This window comes from Mus pahari, chromosome 6, assembly GCF_900095145.1.
Source record: "Mus pahari chromosome 6, PAHARI_EIJ_v1.1, whole genome shotgun sequence".
Classification (NCBI taxonomy): Eukaryota; Metazoa; Chordata; class Mammalia; order Rodentia; family Muridae; genus Mus; species Mus pahari.
In genome coordinates, this window is record NC_034595.1 from 62325067 (window position 1) to 62340934 (window position 15868).

Consider the following 15868-nt stretch of genomic DNA (forward strand, 5'->3'; position numbering starts at 1 on the left):
CATCAAACAGCTTAAGTGAAAGAGCAATTCTGGTTATAAAGGAAAATTCCATGTTTTGTCTCAAAATTAATCTTTGTTTTCTCCCATCTCCACGGATAATTGCCATATGACAGTTTCTGCCCATAAGCTGGTGGAAGCCTGTCACATTCTGGGGTGCTGGGCTGCCCCTCAGGAAGGAGTTCTGGGGAGAGGCAGCATTGTGGACATGGGAGCTCAGGCTCAGCATTGATCAGTAAAGCTGAGACCCTATATTTATTTATTTTTATTTTATATTTTTAATTTATGTATTTATTTATTATTATTTTCTTTATTTACATTTCAAATGCTATCCCGAAAGTCTGCCCCTGCTCCCCTACCCACCCACTCCCATTACTTGGCCCTGGTTTTCCCCTGTGCTGGATCATATAAAGTTTACAAGACCAAGGGGCCTCTCTTCCCAATGATGGCCGATTAGGCCATCTTCTGCTACATATGCAGCTAGAGACTCGAGCTCAGGGGGTACTGGTTAGTTCATATTGTTGTTGCACCTACAGGGTTGCAGCCCCCTACAACTCCTTGGGTACTTTCTCTAGCTCCTCCATTGGGGGCCCTGTGTTCCATCCAATAGCTGACTGTGAGCATCCACTTCTGTGTTTGCCAGGCACTGGGACCCTATATTTATTTTTAACTACAGTGTCATGGCCCTTAGAACTAGAACTGAAGACGATAAAATCAAACGGGAAGGTGGTTGGACCAAGGCTACGTCTGTGGGTGGGCAGAGCATGAGTCTGGAGTTAAGCTTGCCTTGACCAGGTAGACTCAAGCTTGGCTAGGAGCATTGGCTACTACATAGTGGTGTCATGATCTATGTGATACATAGAATACAAAGATACAAGGAATACATCCTGTGTTAGGCTTGTGCTGAGTACTAGAGGATAGCATAAGCCCATCGAGACCTCCAGTTGATAACATGCAAAATATAACAACACTTAACAGTCTAAGTAGTTATACACAGCTTCATATCAGATATGTCCTCACTCACAAACCTCCATGGCTTCCTGTTACTTTCAGACTAATACTCCAATAACTCTTCCTTCTACTCAAGACCTTAACCAGTATCTTAAATTTGATATCCTGCCTCCTAGAATGCCCTTGAGAGCGCCAGCTTTTAACCACTTCCTTCCCAATGCATCAGCCTGAATGTATTGTCCACGTTCGTGCCTCTATATCTTGTTCTCCTTTTCCTTTATCCTAGAATGCTTTCCTTTTCATTTTGTAGATGCTGGTTTCGTGCTAACTCATCAACACTTGATCCAGATGACACACCCTGTTTCCCTGTTTCTCCTCCCGCATGAGCTAGAGCTATCTCCTCAGCTATCTCATCTGGGCACTTAGTTGCAGTTTATACACACCCCCTGTCCTCCTGTGCTATCCTGTCTGGTATCTTTGCAGCTCTGGCTTCTCCACTAGACAAGCTCATTCCTGAATCCTTAGTTCATGGCGTAGAACTTGCACACCTTAAGACCTGAATAAGCTCTGGAGTCAACCGAGTGTACAGTGGTAGAATGGGAGGATGGCAGAGTTGGTGGCAGTCACAAATCCTCCTCAAGCTCTTTGCCCTATGGAAGAGTCCTAACCAGATAACCTGGAGAGTACTTGATAGCTGCCAGGCACATCCCAAGAAGGCCTCAGGGGTAGAGTGAGATTTGGACTTGACTGTTTAAGGACATGAAGAGTTGAGATTGGCGGAGTAGAAAGGAAATGATGGTATTCCAGGTTGGGAAGATAACAAGAAGCAGGACCCAACAGAGCCTACAGCAGTGGAAAGACCCAAGTGGTCAGAGAAAGAATGAAGGATAGAAAACATAAGACCCAAAATGCATTCCTAGTTACCACATACCCCAGAAGCACCTGCTCTACACCAAGCCTGACTTGGGAGCTAAAGAGTCAAAGTAAACACATCAAACCCAAAGTCATATGACATACACAGATGTGCAACCTTCCAGAAAATGGTGGCTGGGATGTTAAACAGTACCCATAGAACTGTAGAAAACCTGGAAAGTTGGCTTCCAAGCAGAGAAGTCCAAGGGAGTAGAGAAGAGAATGGAGGTTTAAGGCATCTGCTGTTTAGGGTCTCCTTTCCTTCTCTGCACCCCATCTTTAATTACAGTGGCATTTGCCATCCCAACTGAACCACAAGCCACTTCTGCATCCTCACACTCCTCACTAGTCACCACACGACTTATTGCCATGCTACCATCTACCTATAGCTATTTCTGTAGCAACAAACCCAAGCCTGTCTCACTAGGGAACCTTACATCTTCTTTGTCCTATAAAAGCATACTGTCTTGTGTCCTGTGCTCCCTTGGAGTGTTAAGAACTACTCCCTTTAATGCCTTATGGATGGAGGGCACTTGGCAATTTAAGTACCTCTTCTCCAATTTTCATTTCACCAGGGTCTGAAGCAAACAAAACAAACAAAAAGAAAAAGCATACATTCCTCTCCTTTTTGGAAAAGAAAGAAATAGAGCCTTATATCCAGGAAGGGACTCCTTTAAGGTCATACTGCCTCAGAGCTATAGTGGCCATAGCAAGTGACTAGCACATGTAAAGCCCTGACTTTCACTGTTAGTGCTGCAAACAAAGCAAACTTCTATAGATGACACTGTCTGTAGATGGCAGTGCATGCACGAGCTTTGTAAGACTAGAGTGTTAAGGAGTATAAGGTCTAGGCCCATGTCACCAGCACTAGAAAGTCTCCTCAGGTTGGCCAGGTCCAAGGAAGTATGGATTCAGGCACTGGGGCTTGGGGCTAAAGATATGTCAAGGCCATGTGTCCTGTGTGTGTGTGTGTGTGTGTGTGTGTGTGTTGTCCCCTACTCCATCTCCCCTGGGGTTGTGTCTCATCAACCATGACTAAAGGTAGGCAGGACAAAGTTAAGCATAATGGCCACAAGCCACATCATCACTCCTAATTCTGACAACCCACTCCATTTCTATTTCTGGCATTCGCCACTTCTGATTTCATGTTGTAATCTTCATTTTGAGTTGTGGTTTTGCACAGGTATGGACTCCACTAAACCTAAACCCATTGAAGACAGCATCAACATAGGTCCGTGCCTTTGACATGTCCAGGGTCTCTGTGGCCACAGTCAACAAATGACAGGAGAGCAGGGAGGACACTCGGGGTGCTCAATCATGTCCTCTCATCTAACTACACTACACTGCTGGAAGACTGGAATAGCTTGTGCTCATTGCACAAGTGAAGTCCAGAGAAGTTCAGCTCCTTGCCCAAGGATACACTCCTGAATTCAACCAACTTGGGAATTCAGAGCAGTTCTTTGAGACTTAAAATTAAGCCCACTATTCCCACTGAGAAAAAATACTAATCTAGTGACTACATAAATCAATTTGTCAGTCAAAACTAAAACAAAGAAGGCACAAGATGAGGTAAATACAGCACTGACTAAACTAGGTTCCTGCTCCCCTGGAGCTCATCATCACTTATGGAACAAGACCACTAAATGATGGTGGTAAGGTTATTGTGTTAAGTACTGGGTGCTGGGTGCTGGGTAATCAGTACTGGAACATAGAGCCAAAATAGACACACTTCTGTTCTCCAAACATGCCAGGAAGACAGCGTTGCTGTGATTAGGCTGTACTGAGTAATAAAACTAGAATTCTGAAGTCCTTGGTGAGCATGCAGGAAATGACTAGATGATGTCACAGCCCTCCCAAGTGTTCTCTCTCTCTCTCTCTCTCTCTCTCTCTCTCTCTCTCTCTCTCTCTCTCTCTCTCTCTCTCTCTCTCTCTCTCTCTCCCCCTCCCTCCCTCCCTCCCTCCCCTTTTCTTATTCAAAAGGGGTTTCCCAAGTCCATAGGACCCCAAGACAGACAGCATAATCCTCTTAGCTCCCTTATAGGTTTCCACGCTATAGCTTTGTGTTCCCATCTCCTTCCCATATGTAATGTGTTGAATGAGTTGGGATGAGTGACAAGATACCAACCAGATTGAAGTTGTGGGAGAGTTAAACTTTCTCCAGACCCAGAAGGAAGCAATCAATACACTTATTCATCTATCCATTGGCTACCCAGTCATCTATCCTACAGATGGTCACTGGACTACCATGACTGCTTTAAACCAGACCTGGACTAGGTTCTGGCGACAAAGAGAAGAAGGTGGCAAAGCTACTGTACCTAGGAGGTCCCTGTCAAATGATGGACATGCACACGAACGACTTCCTTACAGTGTGTGTATGTGCTGTCTTCTCTTTCTGTTACTTCCCTTTTACAGGAAAGAAAAAGCCCCTCCTTGCAAGCACCCACCCCCGAGGGGCTCAACCAGCAACATCTCCATTGGCAAAGGGGACAAGAAGAACTCACTGAACCACAAAGACCTATCAAGCCCCTTTTAAAAACATGGCGCCAGGAGGCATCGTGGGTGCAGGAACATGCATTTCTTGCTGGGGCATGAAATTAAGTGCCCTTTCCTGGTTTCCAAGACAGGGGTTTTCAGGATAATGCATAAGCTAGTGAAAGAGTCAGGGAAAGAGAGAAACTTTATCATCGATTTTTCCTCTTTACCAATGGGAAATCAATTGTGAGCCTTCAACTCAAGGCTGAACAGAGTATGAGAATGGGATCAGGTCAGCACAGGCTTTCTCGTCCATGGAACAGAAGAAAACCTACATACCTCTCTCATGAGGTCCCACGTGTCCGACCGTGCAGTGCCCTGGAAGCCCCTTTTCCCTTCATGTCCACTCAGTGCCCTGGAAGCCCCTTTACCCTTTTTAAAGTCACAGTCATGACACTGGTGACTTCACTTAAAACAGGTTGCAGTTGTTTCTAGTTTAGGAATGCAGTCTCCGTATTTTTTGATTCAAAGCAACAACAACACGCATGCAAGCCAAAGGCAAACATGCTGTTGGGAACAATGGGGCAGAACTTTTGAAATCAGAGTGGTCTAAGAAATATGAGCATTGTGTCTATAAGCTCTCTCGCTCCCTCAAGCCCCAGCATGCAACTTCAGAAAGCTGTTCTGAAAGCTATTTTTCAACTTCCTGGCTAGTTTAATTGAATTTCTAGCTCCCCCAAACAAAAAGTATTGTTCATTCATTCCCCCCAAGAACTGCTGTGGTTAAGGTCTGCAGTCCCTGGTGACAAGGATCAAGGGAGGTAAGCACTGATAATCTGCAATGAGAACAAGGTGACTACCAGGTAAGGGGGCTACAGGCGACAAAGGAGCATCCTCCAGGCAGGTAGGGAGAGAAAAGACAAGGACAGCAGAAGCAATTCCCAAGGGGAGGCAAGCCAAATAGTGTGCATTTTCCTGAAGCTTAAAGTGCCTTTGTGTGATGAATGGGTCCAGGGGAGTCTACTCCCTTCCTGCCTGTGGAAGCAGCAGGCTGAGTCACCATGACAGCCTGCTAATTAAAATGACCTCCCGGAAATGAGGATTAGGAGATAGGGAGAGGGAGGGAGGCTCCAGGGAGATAGGGCCTTCAGCACACAACTCCAGTTAAACAGTCTTTGTGTTTGAGATGGAGATTTTCAAAGTTTATTGCAAAAATCAAGAGCAAAGCTTGTTTTCTCTTTCACATACTGGTTTTCAGAAATGGTAACAAAGAAACATATGTTAGTTTGCTATGAATGTTCCATTGTGTACATAGCAACCTTCCCGGGTTTTTATTGCCCAAATAAAGTGGTTTGTGCAGCACTTCTGTTCAGCGGAGTGTTCTTGGCACCCTTCCCTGTTGGCTTCCCACTCCTTGGAGGACAACCAGCCAACCCCAAATTAGAATTAATCTTTTGAGGTCAGGGGCCCTGTCAAGATGCAGAAGAATGGCGAGACTTGAAGGCTCTGCAATTCCTGTGTCAGAACGGTGAGGAGCTTAAGAATTCACCTGGCTCAACCGTGAGGCAGCCTTGGAAATGATAGCATCATTTTAGATAATGTGGACAAAGGATAAGGACAATGTGGGTAAGGTGGGTTGCATAAAACGAGACTGTAGCTTAGATGGACTTTCTGCCACACCCATCTCTTGTGGCCGTTCATAGGCACTGTGTTTTTAAAAGCCTGATGACTGATTGGAACCCAGGTTAAAACTTGAAGACAGGCAATCCAGGTTCTAATTCTGAATTCAAACCCTGCTTTATGTCTTAACATCTATATAATACAGGACAGTCCATTTATCTCTATGGACCTCAGGTCTCTCACTTGTAATATCCTTCTCACTCTAACAGTTATGATGATTTGATGAACTTAGGTGTGGGAAACATTTGTGCTCATTAAATGGTAGCTATGATCACTTGAAAGATGACCAATATGGAGAGGCATGGGAAAATCACTTGTCATTAGAGGTGGACAAGGGGAGTAGAAGTGTTTCTTTTTGAGATAAAAGTGGAGGGTTGTAAATAAATTAATAATAATAATAATAATAATAATAATAATAATAATAATAATAATAAAGGAAAATACACACTTCCAAAGGAAAAAAGTGAAGGGTAGAGATGGGAAAGCAAGGTTATAATCTCTTCAATGTTTAACGGACATCATGGGACAAAAGAAGTAAATTTATGCTGTGTTGACCAGAGTTAATTTGGTCAAATCCCAGGAGTACTATTCAGTAAGGCAAGCTTCAGCTCAGTCTGAAGAAAGTGCTCTATTAAGGAGAGCAGCCAACGACGAGTTCCCTTGGAAGGTAGTGAGCTTCTCTTTATCAGAGGAATTCAACCAGAGTATGAGTGGACATCTATCCTGGAGAAAGAAGGGTTTCCTTCTTTAGGGGAATGCTGGGTTCGAAGCTAGGTGTTCTGCAGTATCACCCCCGGTCTGTGGCTCTGGAAAGAAATGGCATGAGGCAGGCTACATTTCTGTCAGATAATAGAGTTCACAGTAAAATATCATTAACTACCAGACACCAAAACATAAGTTATCTGTGAATTATAGCATACTGACTAGGTGTCATATAGCATGTTGATGTCTTGCATTGCTTAGAGGAATAAATGCTATTTAGGGTATACTATATAGGCTGGGAATGGTCTGCTTCTCCATGTTGACAAAACACACAAGACTGACCAGGGGTTGTCACTGGCCCTTGTGGAAGTCTTGGCAAGCTCGGTTCCTCCATGGTGCTCTTGGATAAGGTCATACCTATAACATCAAGCTGGTGAAGAAAGGCTCTCAGTGTGGAGGAGGAAGGTAGCCCCAAACAGACAAGTGAACCAAATGGAGTCTACTGGTCCTTCCATCTCAAGGCTGTTAGCCTATCTTCCAAGTAATCTGGCTTACTTCTTCCTAGGGTCTTCACATGGGCAGACCACAATCCTGTGCATTTCTGACAAGGAAGGAGAGACAACTATTTTTAAATAAATAAATAAATAAATAAATAAATAAATAAATAAATGAAAGGTGGGAGGGACGTGCTATGGTTTCTGGCTGATTCTCACTCACTGGTTATTCTGGGGCAATGGAAGTTTGCTCTTGATTTCAGAGGTTCTGAAACACCATTGATGTGAATTTGCTCTCCAAAGTTGCAGCCAGCCAGTTGGAAACTACAGGGATGCTGAGGCCCACAGGAAAGGAGGGGAATTACACACCTTTACGATGCTCATTCCTTGCACAGGAGTCTCCTTTAGCTAGGAATGTTCCCTGTCCTTTCCAACAGGGACAGCAGACAGGGCAAATGATAAGCTTGTGTCTTGTCACTGTGCCTCAGTAACATGCCGGAAGCCTGCCTTAGAGATTCACAACTCATTGTTCTAAACAGAAAGAGCAGAACCAAGCAGGGAAGTTGGAGATTACATTTGCTAGGCACCTACGCATACATTTGACAAATGCTTGGTGAACACATGCAATATGCCAGGTGTTGTGCCAGATGCCTCTGAATCCGCTGCCTTACTGGATTTTCTCTGAAGACTCATGAGGTAAGTTCACTTGCTGCATTTCCCAGGTGAACACTCTGAAAATGCTGAGCACAAACACCTTTCCTTGGATTCACATGGATGCATGAATCTGGATCCCCACTACTTCATACTGGACTTTCTCCACTTATCTCCAGGTAAAATCTGGTCCCAACAGAAAACAGGTTAAAACACAGTAGCACCAACCATGGCACTACTTAGAACTGATAGGAAACTGAGAGAAGAGGGGACCATGTAGGTTGCTAGGTGTAGAGAATTATGGAAAGATGCTAGAACTTCCTAGCCACTGCTGTAGAGGGCCCCTTCTCACCTCCCACTCCCCCATGCCTGTGTGAACTCCTGAGCTCCAGAGTCCTTCAAACCCAGGGGCTGGGCTTCCAGCCCATTTAACATGTGTCATACAGAAGTGTCCACATCTCTCAGGGCCCTTGGTAGCTCAGATCTTACAGAGCTTTTCCCAGAAGCCTCTAGGGTAGCTATTCTAGCACGTTCCTTATCAGTCCAGCCTTCTGGAGAGGAGAAACTGAGCCTACTCTGTCACAGTCCCTGCCTTCTATAAGGGTGTCAGTATCTGATGTCCTTCTCTGGGAGGCTCAGACCAACCAATAAGACTGAAAGATCAGAGAGAATAGAGGAGTCATAGCTTACCACAAGCAGCCTGAGTTTAAATTAAGCCTTAAGTGTGAGTTCCTACTCATCTCTGCTCACTGTGTGGCTTTGGTCAAGGGATTTTCCTCTTTAGACTTCCAGATTATTATCACTTGCAAAATATAACTATTAGTGCCTATTTCCCACAGTTATATTGAGGATTAAGTGTAACAGTGTCATTACAGTATCTGACAGAGAGTAAAGCTCCTTCCCTAAATTCTCCCTCCCCATGCCCCAACCCCATGCCTATCTCTTGCTTGCTGGAGTTAAAAACCTTGTTCTTCAAGCCAAAGAGCAGAAAGAAGTATGAAAACCTCCCGAAGAAAGAACAGGCATGAGAGAGGTGCATTGCGAGATGAGAATCAGGACAGATGTCTCACCTGTGTTGTCTCCATCCTCCGACCTTAGCACTCAGCAGAGTCTAGCTCACTGAGTAGAGTGGTCAATGATGGAGTGACATGGGCAAAATGCCCTGGACTCACAGAGAGGAGAGAAGAGGCATTGTTAGATGGGGCAGAATATTGACAAGACTAAAAGGGAAGAAACCACTCTCCACAACACCCCATGTTTTATTAAAATGGAGGCAAACAGGTCCGACCAGGACACACACATGCCAGGCTTTTCTTGAGCTATCTTCAGATGGCCAACGGTGTTTTCAGGGATGCTACGAAGCAGGCCTGGGCAGCCGATACTCAGGACTTCCTGAAGCGCCTTCACTACTCTCACCAAACTCAGGGTGTGTGGTGGTCAGGGTGACTCCTACTCTGCAGATGAAAAGGCTCGGGGCAGTGGGAGCAGGTTCCCTGCTCACCATCTTTACCCCTTAAGAAACAAAGACAGAACCTGGGCACACACTCAGCCCTGTCACATGCCACTGTTGTCCGGTCCAACCCAAAGCCTCAGCAACAAGCCTGAATGATTCAGAAAGTCAGTCTTGCTCCTTGCTGCTTAAAATTCACCTGTCCCCAAAGATCTAAGATTTATTTTTGGCTGTCCTCATGTCAGTCTAAAATACAGATCTGCTGTTTACCGGTGGGGGTTCATGTCCTCATTTTCTCCAGGCTGCAAAGCCTGCTGCTGTCTGAATTCATTCTCCACCCACCGTCTATGTCTGTCTCTGTCTCTTTGTCTCTCTGTCTCCCCCTTCTCTCAGAAGACCAGTTTTCAAGGTCCATCACTTCTGCCTCTTGATGTCTCCCCTTAAACAGCGCTGTGGTCTGGTGGTGGAGTCAGACAGACCCGAGTTTTATTCTGAACACCAACACGTGCTCATTGTCTTGTGAACCATTTACTGGTCCACCTCTAAACTAAGACAGTTAGGGCCTGTCAAGACGACGGCCATTCATTTCCCTTCCTCCCACTTTTCTGTCCCTTCCTTAAATGGATTGCTGGAATGGGTTCTACTGACCTTCCTGCCGCCGAATGTTTCCCTGCTAACATAGTGTCTTATTGGAAACTTCCAGAATCTCTATAAAGCATGACTTCATGTTCATGATACCTTTTTTCAAAGCAGTTTTTCAGTCCAGGAGACTACCTCCATCTTTCATATTCTGCTTAATTACCAGGCCCTCCTGGTCCTGCCTGCTCCCTATCTCCCCTCCCCTGCCAGCTTTACTCCTCTTAGCTAATGAACATCATCTATACATATGTATATGTATGTAGCCATGTAGCGATAAGTAATAAAAAAAAAAGAGCAAAGAAGGGTACTTAGAAGGAAAGGGAAGGGAGAAATGATGTAATAATCTAAACAAATGAAAATGAATAAAATGTGAAAAAAAAAGTTCTTCACTATTTAAGACTTAGATTATGCTGGTCATGATGTCATTAGTCAAGGCCTGCAACCCCAGCAACTGAAAAAGCTGATGCAGGGGAATCATGACTTCTAAGCCAGCCTAGGCTACATGGCAAGACCTTGTTTCTAAACAAGCAGATTCACGTTGCTTGTCCCAACTCCGTGCCATCCTCCCAGTGTCTGTCTCACTCGGGTGATGACTGACTGCCTCTCCGTGATCACTTATGTGGAAGCAGAGCTGTCTTTTCTCATCTGCATAACTCTGAAGCACCTGAAAGAGCTCTCTAGAAACAGAAGACACCATCAAACCCCAGCATGACCTCTCCCTGTCACTGGAACCGAAATATGGATTCTCCTTTCCAAAGCGATGGCCTCCACTCAGACACCTGCTGCTCATGCTCATGCTCCTGCCCCAAGGCTTCCAGGCCTACAGACTGACGTTCTAATGCAGTGGGAAAGGCAGTACATTTTTTTTTGGGGGGGGGGTAAACTGCTTTTGAATTTGGAGTCAGGAGCTGTTTCTCTTTCAAGGTTGTGAGGAAATGGAGAGGAGAGATTTACTTTATCTCTCAATGTTTTCCCAAAAGCCACCTTTTCAGAGTCCCTTAGGCCATTTTTCTTTTATCAGTAAGAAAAACCACCCTTGCTGGTATGTCTGCATCTGCTGCATCTACTGATGTTGTTGCTAGGAAAAACACTCTGCCACTGCTGCTGCCACTACCACTGATATTAATGCTGCTGCTGTTACTCTCTGTCTCTCTGTCTCTCTGTCTGTCTCTCTGTCTCTCTCTGTCTCTCTCTGTATGTGTGTGTGTATGTGTGTGTGTGTGTGTGTGTGTGTGTCTCCCTGACCACGCACATGCCTATATCTGCCTATATGTTTTGTATATACTTGTTTGTGTATGTGCATGTATGTATGCTGGGTACACATGTTTATATGTGCTCTTACATGTAAAGGGTATCTTCCTTGATTACTCGCACATTATTTTCTGAGATGGGGGTCTCTCACTGAACCTGCAGCTCCCTGATTCATCTAGGCTGGCTGTCCAATGAGCCCCCAGGTTCTTTCTGACTTTACTTGCATAGCACCGAGGCCAGTGGCACACCATCACATCCAGGTTTTTACATGGCCCCTGGGTATATGAACTCAGGCTCTAATGCTTGTGTGACAAGTACTTTGCTGACTGAGCCATATCACCAGCCCTCACTATTAATTCTGATGCTGATGCCAGCAATATTACTCCTCATACTAATGCTGCTGCATCTGTACTACTGCTGATCTATTCTCGCCATTACTGCTGATTTGACCACCATAAGGCTGCTTCTATGACTACTGCCATTACTGAGAGGGAGGGGGCATGGAGGTCTTTGGTGCTCGCAGACTTGCACTAAGGGAACCTGGAATGCTAAGCATATAGGGTTGTGCCTTCAAGGGAAGAAATGCAAAATCCATTTTCTGTCCAGAAGGCTGGAGCGGATGTACTTTTTAGCTTGAGGACCTTTCACAATCTGTGTGGCTGGAGACGTTCTGGCACCGAAACCTCCACCAGACCCTTTCATAAAGTTGTTTTGTTTTTGTTTTTGTTTTTTTCTCAGCCAATTTATAGGGCCTATCTTTATGGAAGATATCACATATGATTTACAAAGAATTTCAAATACACATCTGATTTGTATTTGGGTTACTTTGTTCCTCAAAGAGATTTTGGTTTGCTTTGTTGTGCATGTGGGATGGAGCTAACCAAAAGAATAGTTTTCACTAGATTGTGCTATCCTTAAATATGTCTAAAATAATCTCCCAAAGTTTGAAGCAGCGCTGGCTACTGAGTTGTCTTGTGCTGAGCTTCCTTCGTGCCTCCTGCTGCTCATCAATCTACTTGCTGTCCACGAAGGTCAAAAAGATCCCTGCAATTACTGTTGCTATTATTTTTGCTTCCAGCACTGCTGGTCTGTTGCCTTCCACTGCTGCCACCCTTGCTCCCGCTGCCTCTTCTCAGCCCTAACTGAATGGTGCCTGGCTCCCACGTGATCACCTAGCATCCCTGCAATAGCCCTGTGAAATAGGTGCTGTGCTCTCTGTTTCCCTGATAAGGAAAGAGAAACGTAGAAAAGCTAAGTAATCTGTCTAAAATCGCACAGCTTGAGAAGGCATCTGGATGCCATCAGACCCCAGTGTTCATGTTCTTTCCATTCTCTCCCCGATCCTTTTGTATACAATCCTGAGACTGACAGTACAATAAATATTTAATGCTGGTTATAAAAAGCCTGAGCCTCAGGGAGCTCACTGGTTCATTTTTGTTTCTGTGCACGACCTCATTTTGCCTTATTCCCTTGAGCTTGGCTTTAAGGCATTCTCCTTTGCAGCTGGATGTCCTCCGCGGCCCAGTCTCTTCCTTTGAAACAGCAGCTGTGAAAGGCCTGTCTTAACAGGAGAAGTGGAGCCACCCTAAAGCTGGAGCAATGAGAGGGATGTCTGAGGTGCCAGGAGACAGAATGGAGTGCGTGAGGAGGTGTAGGCCCTCATAGCTTCCCCTTTTACTTCTATAAAACAGACACACTACAGTGAGTTTTCCCTCTAAATATCTTAAAGACTTCCTCCTCTTCCCCAAGCCACTCCCCAGAGCAAAGTCCAACTATTCAAATTAGGAAAACAAACAGATTTAAAGATGTAAATGTTAGGAAAGTGGGATCTGCTCCCAGCTCAGAGGCTTCGGGCTGTGTGACGTGTGATACATCTCATGTCTCCTGGCGCTACCCTCGTGCTCTAGCTAAATTTCGTTTTATTCTTTGATATGAGGACATGGTTCTCAATCAACACGTTCCCCAACATATGGTGAGGATCAAATGAAAGACGAAAGGGAAAAGTATAGTATTTTGAATACTATTTTCCACCCACCCTGCCCCCTCCTTCTGAGACCTCAGGAAGGCTTGTTTCTGCTGTGTTCACACTTTGCTTCTAAGCCTCAGTGTCTGGTGATTAACAAATTCAGTGAAATTCATGAGGCATCTGTGTTTTCCAGTTCCCTCACTTTTCCTCACTGATCCACTGATTGCCATCTTTCTTCCCACAAGGCCTTGCGGCAAAAAGTCTCCTCTGATCTTTATAGATAACCCCTGAGCTTCTAAACAACATCGTTGAAACATGTCATCCAGCGCTTTGCAATGGTTATTTTACTTTATCTGGATATCAGCTCTGTTTTCCAACTCAGCTTTACATTATTCTTGGGTTAAGACTGTTAGAGGCAACCCGCAATTTTAAACATCCCTGGTACCTCAGGGTCTGACACAAGGCCAGAGAGTATGTAACCATTCACTAAGTTAGAAGTTCTTGCTGGTAATGAAGACAATGAGGAGGAGGATGAAGTGGAGGGGAGAGGAGGGAGATGAAAATGTTCTGGCTAGATTTTTGAGGCCAGCCTGATCTACAAAGCAAGTCCAGGACAGCCAGGGCTCTGTTATACAGAGACTGAAAAAGTGAAACATAAAAACAAAAAAACTAGGCCTTTAGGCCCAGGCTTGAGAATGTGACCTTTGTGACTCAATGCTCCAAGGCATGCTAATCATAAAACAGATAGCGACATTCCTCCACCCACCCACTTCCAGGGTTTGGGGAGTGTTCATTCAAAGAAAGTCACCCTGACCCACCCTGAACGCTCCTGGAAGCCAATATACAAATGTGGTATTGTTAGAGACTCATAGAAACTGTCTTGACTCCCACTTCCTCATGACACTTAACTGATATTTTTGGTATTTTCCAACAATGCCTTCCCCAACCCCTTGAGCTGTGGTTTCTTCCTTTAAATACCTGCTCCACCAGCTACTCAGGGGCCCACAGTCCTCTACCCATGTGTGGTGTATGACTGTGGGTCCCAGAGCACGCCTGGAATAAAAGTCCTGTTTCGGTTTACATCAAAACCGTTTTTCGTGAGTGATTTGGGGTGTTGCCTCTCCTCAGTCAGAACGTGGGGAGTCCTCAAGTTGCGGGTCTTTCAAGACTCGTTCTTGAAAAGTCACAAATAAATAAATAAATAAATAAATAAATAAATGGTTTTTGTTTTGTTGTTGTTGTTTTTTTTTAAAGATTTTATTTATTTATTATATGTAAGTACATCGTAGCTGTCTTCAGACACTCCAGAAGAGGGCGTCAGATCTTGTTAGGGATGGTTATGAGCCACCATGTGGTTGCTGGGATTTGAACTCCGGACCTTCGGAAGAGCAGTCGGGTGCTCTTACCCACTGAGCCATCTCACCAGCCCCTGTTTTGTTGTTTTTGTTGCTGTTGTTTTTTGTCAACTTAATATAAGCTAGGATCATGTGAGAGGAGAGATCTTCAGTTGAGAAAACACCTTTATCACACTGGCCTGTAGGCAAGCGTGTGGGGCATTTTCTTGATTAATGATTTATAGGAGCAACCCAGCTTACTAGAGGAAGTACCACCCCTGGGCTGGTGGTCCTGGGTGGTATAAGAAAGCAAGCTGAGCAAGCCACGAGGAGAAAGCTAGTAAGTCATGTTCCTTCATGGCCTCTGCTTCAGTTTCTCTCTTGAGTCCCTGCCCTGACTTCCGTTCATGATATACTCTAACGTATAAGATGAAATAAACCCTTCCCTGTGCTTTTTTGGTCAAGGTCTTTATCCCAGCAATAGAAAGCAAACTAAGACACAGGATAAGGAGGAAGAGGAGGAGGAGGAAGAAGAAGAGGATAAATGAGGAGGATACAGTAAATGGGAACAAAACCAGAGACATTCAGCCAGACGCTGTGCAGGGAATGAGAGACCTTGGAACACTCAGTCATAAATGGGACATCTCCATCAAATCCCTCCCCTCGGGGCTCAGGGAACTCTGTGGAAGAGGAGGCAGAAAGAGTTAAAAACCAGAGTGGGCAGGGGACACTGAGGAAGCAAGGCCCTCTAAGCATAGTAGGACTGAAGCACAGGAATTCACAGACTGTGATGATGCACAGGACTTGCACTGGTCTGTGCCTGATGGGGGTCCCCCCAGCACTAAGAAGAGCAGTGCACACAAGCTCCCTTCCTGAAGCCAGAAGCTATGTCTAAAAGGCATTTGCAAGGGAAAGATTAGTTTTCCCTAATGGACTCTCAGTAGACAACGGCTAACGCAAGACAAACTCAACGGCATCCTTGGAGGTCCTTTGTTTCATAATCTTTTGTCTGGGCATTTTATTTATATACCTTACAGATTCTTTATATATGTATTATGGCTTCTGCTTTTGTGTTATGAGATTCCTGTGTATGTGAACATGTGTGCCTCTGTGTCTATATGTGCTTTTGTCGCTTTGGCTCTCTTTCTTCTGTTTGCTTTGTCCATTCAGACTTATTTTTGTTTCACCTCACTTTGTTATGGTTCTTGAAATTCCTGTTTGTTTTCTAAGAGAGATATGACACCCTTCTCCCTCCAGAAGTTCTCAAGTGAAAGCAAACCTCAAATTCTAGGGAAAATGAGAAAAACCTAGCTTGCAGACCCATGTTGGAAATTATTAAATTTTAATGTTCCCATGGAACACCAGGAGC

The 15868-nt window shown here is 44.8% G+C and overlaps 1 protein-coding gene across 1 annotated transcript in view; it reads left to right on the forward strand.

The window, feature by feature from the left end:
* Positions 1 to 5654, forward strand: part of Agbl4 (ATP/GTP binding protein like 4) — a 1180502-nt gene extending 1174848 nt beyond the window's left edge. Inside the window, exon 13 of the mRNA XM_021199658.2 lies at positions 4273 to 5654. Coding sequence (XP_021055317.1) covers positions 4273 to 4393 — 121 coding nt within the window. The 3' untranslated portion in view covers positions 4394 to 5654. The remainder of the gene's footprint in view (positions 1 to 4272) is intronic.
* Positions 5655 to 15868: the final 10214 nt, after the last annotated feature.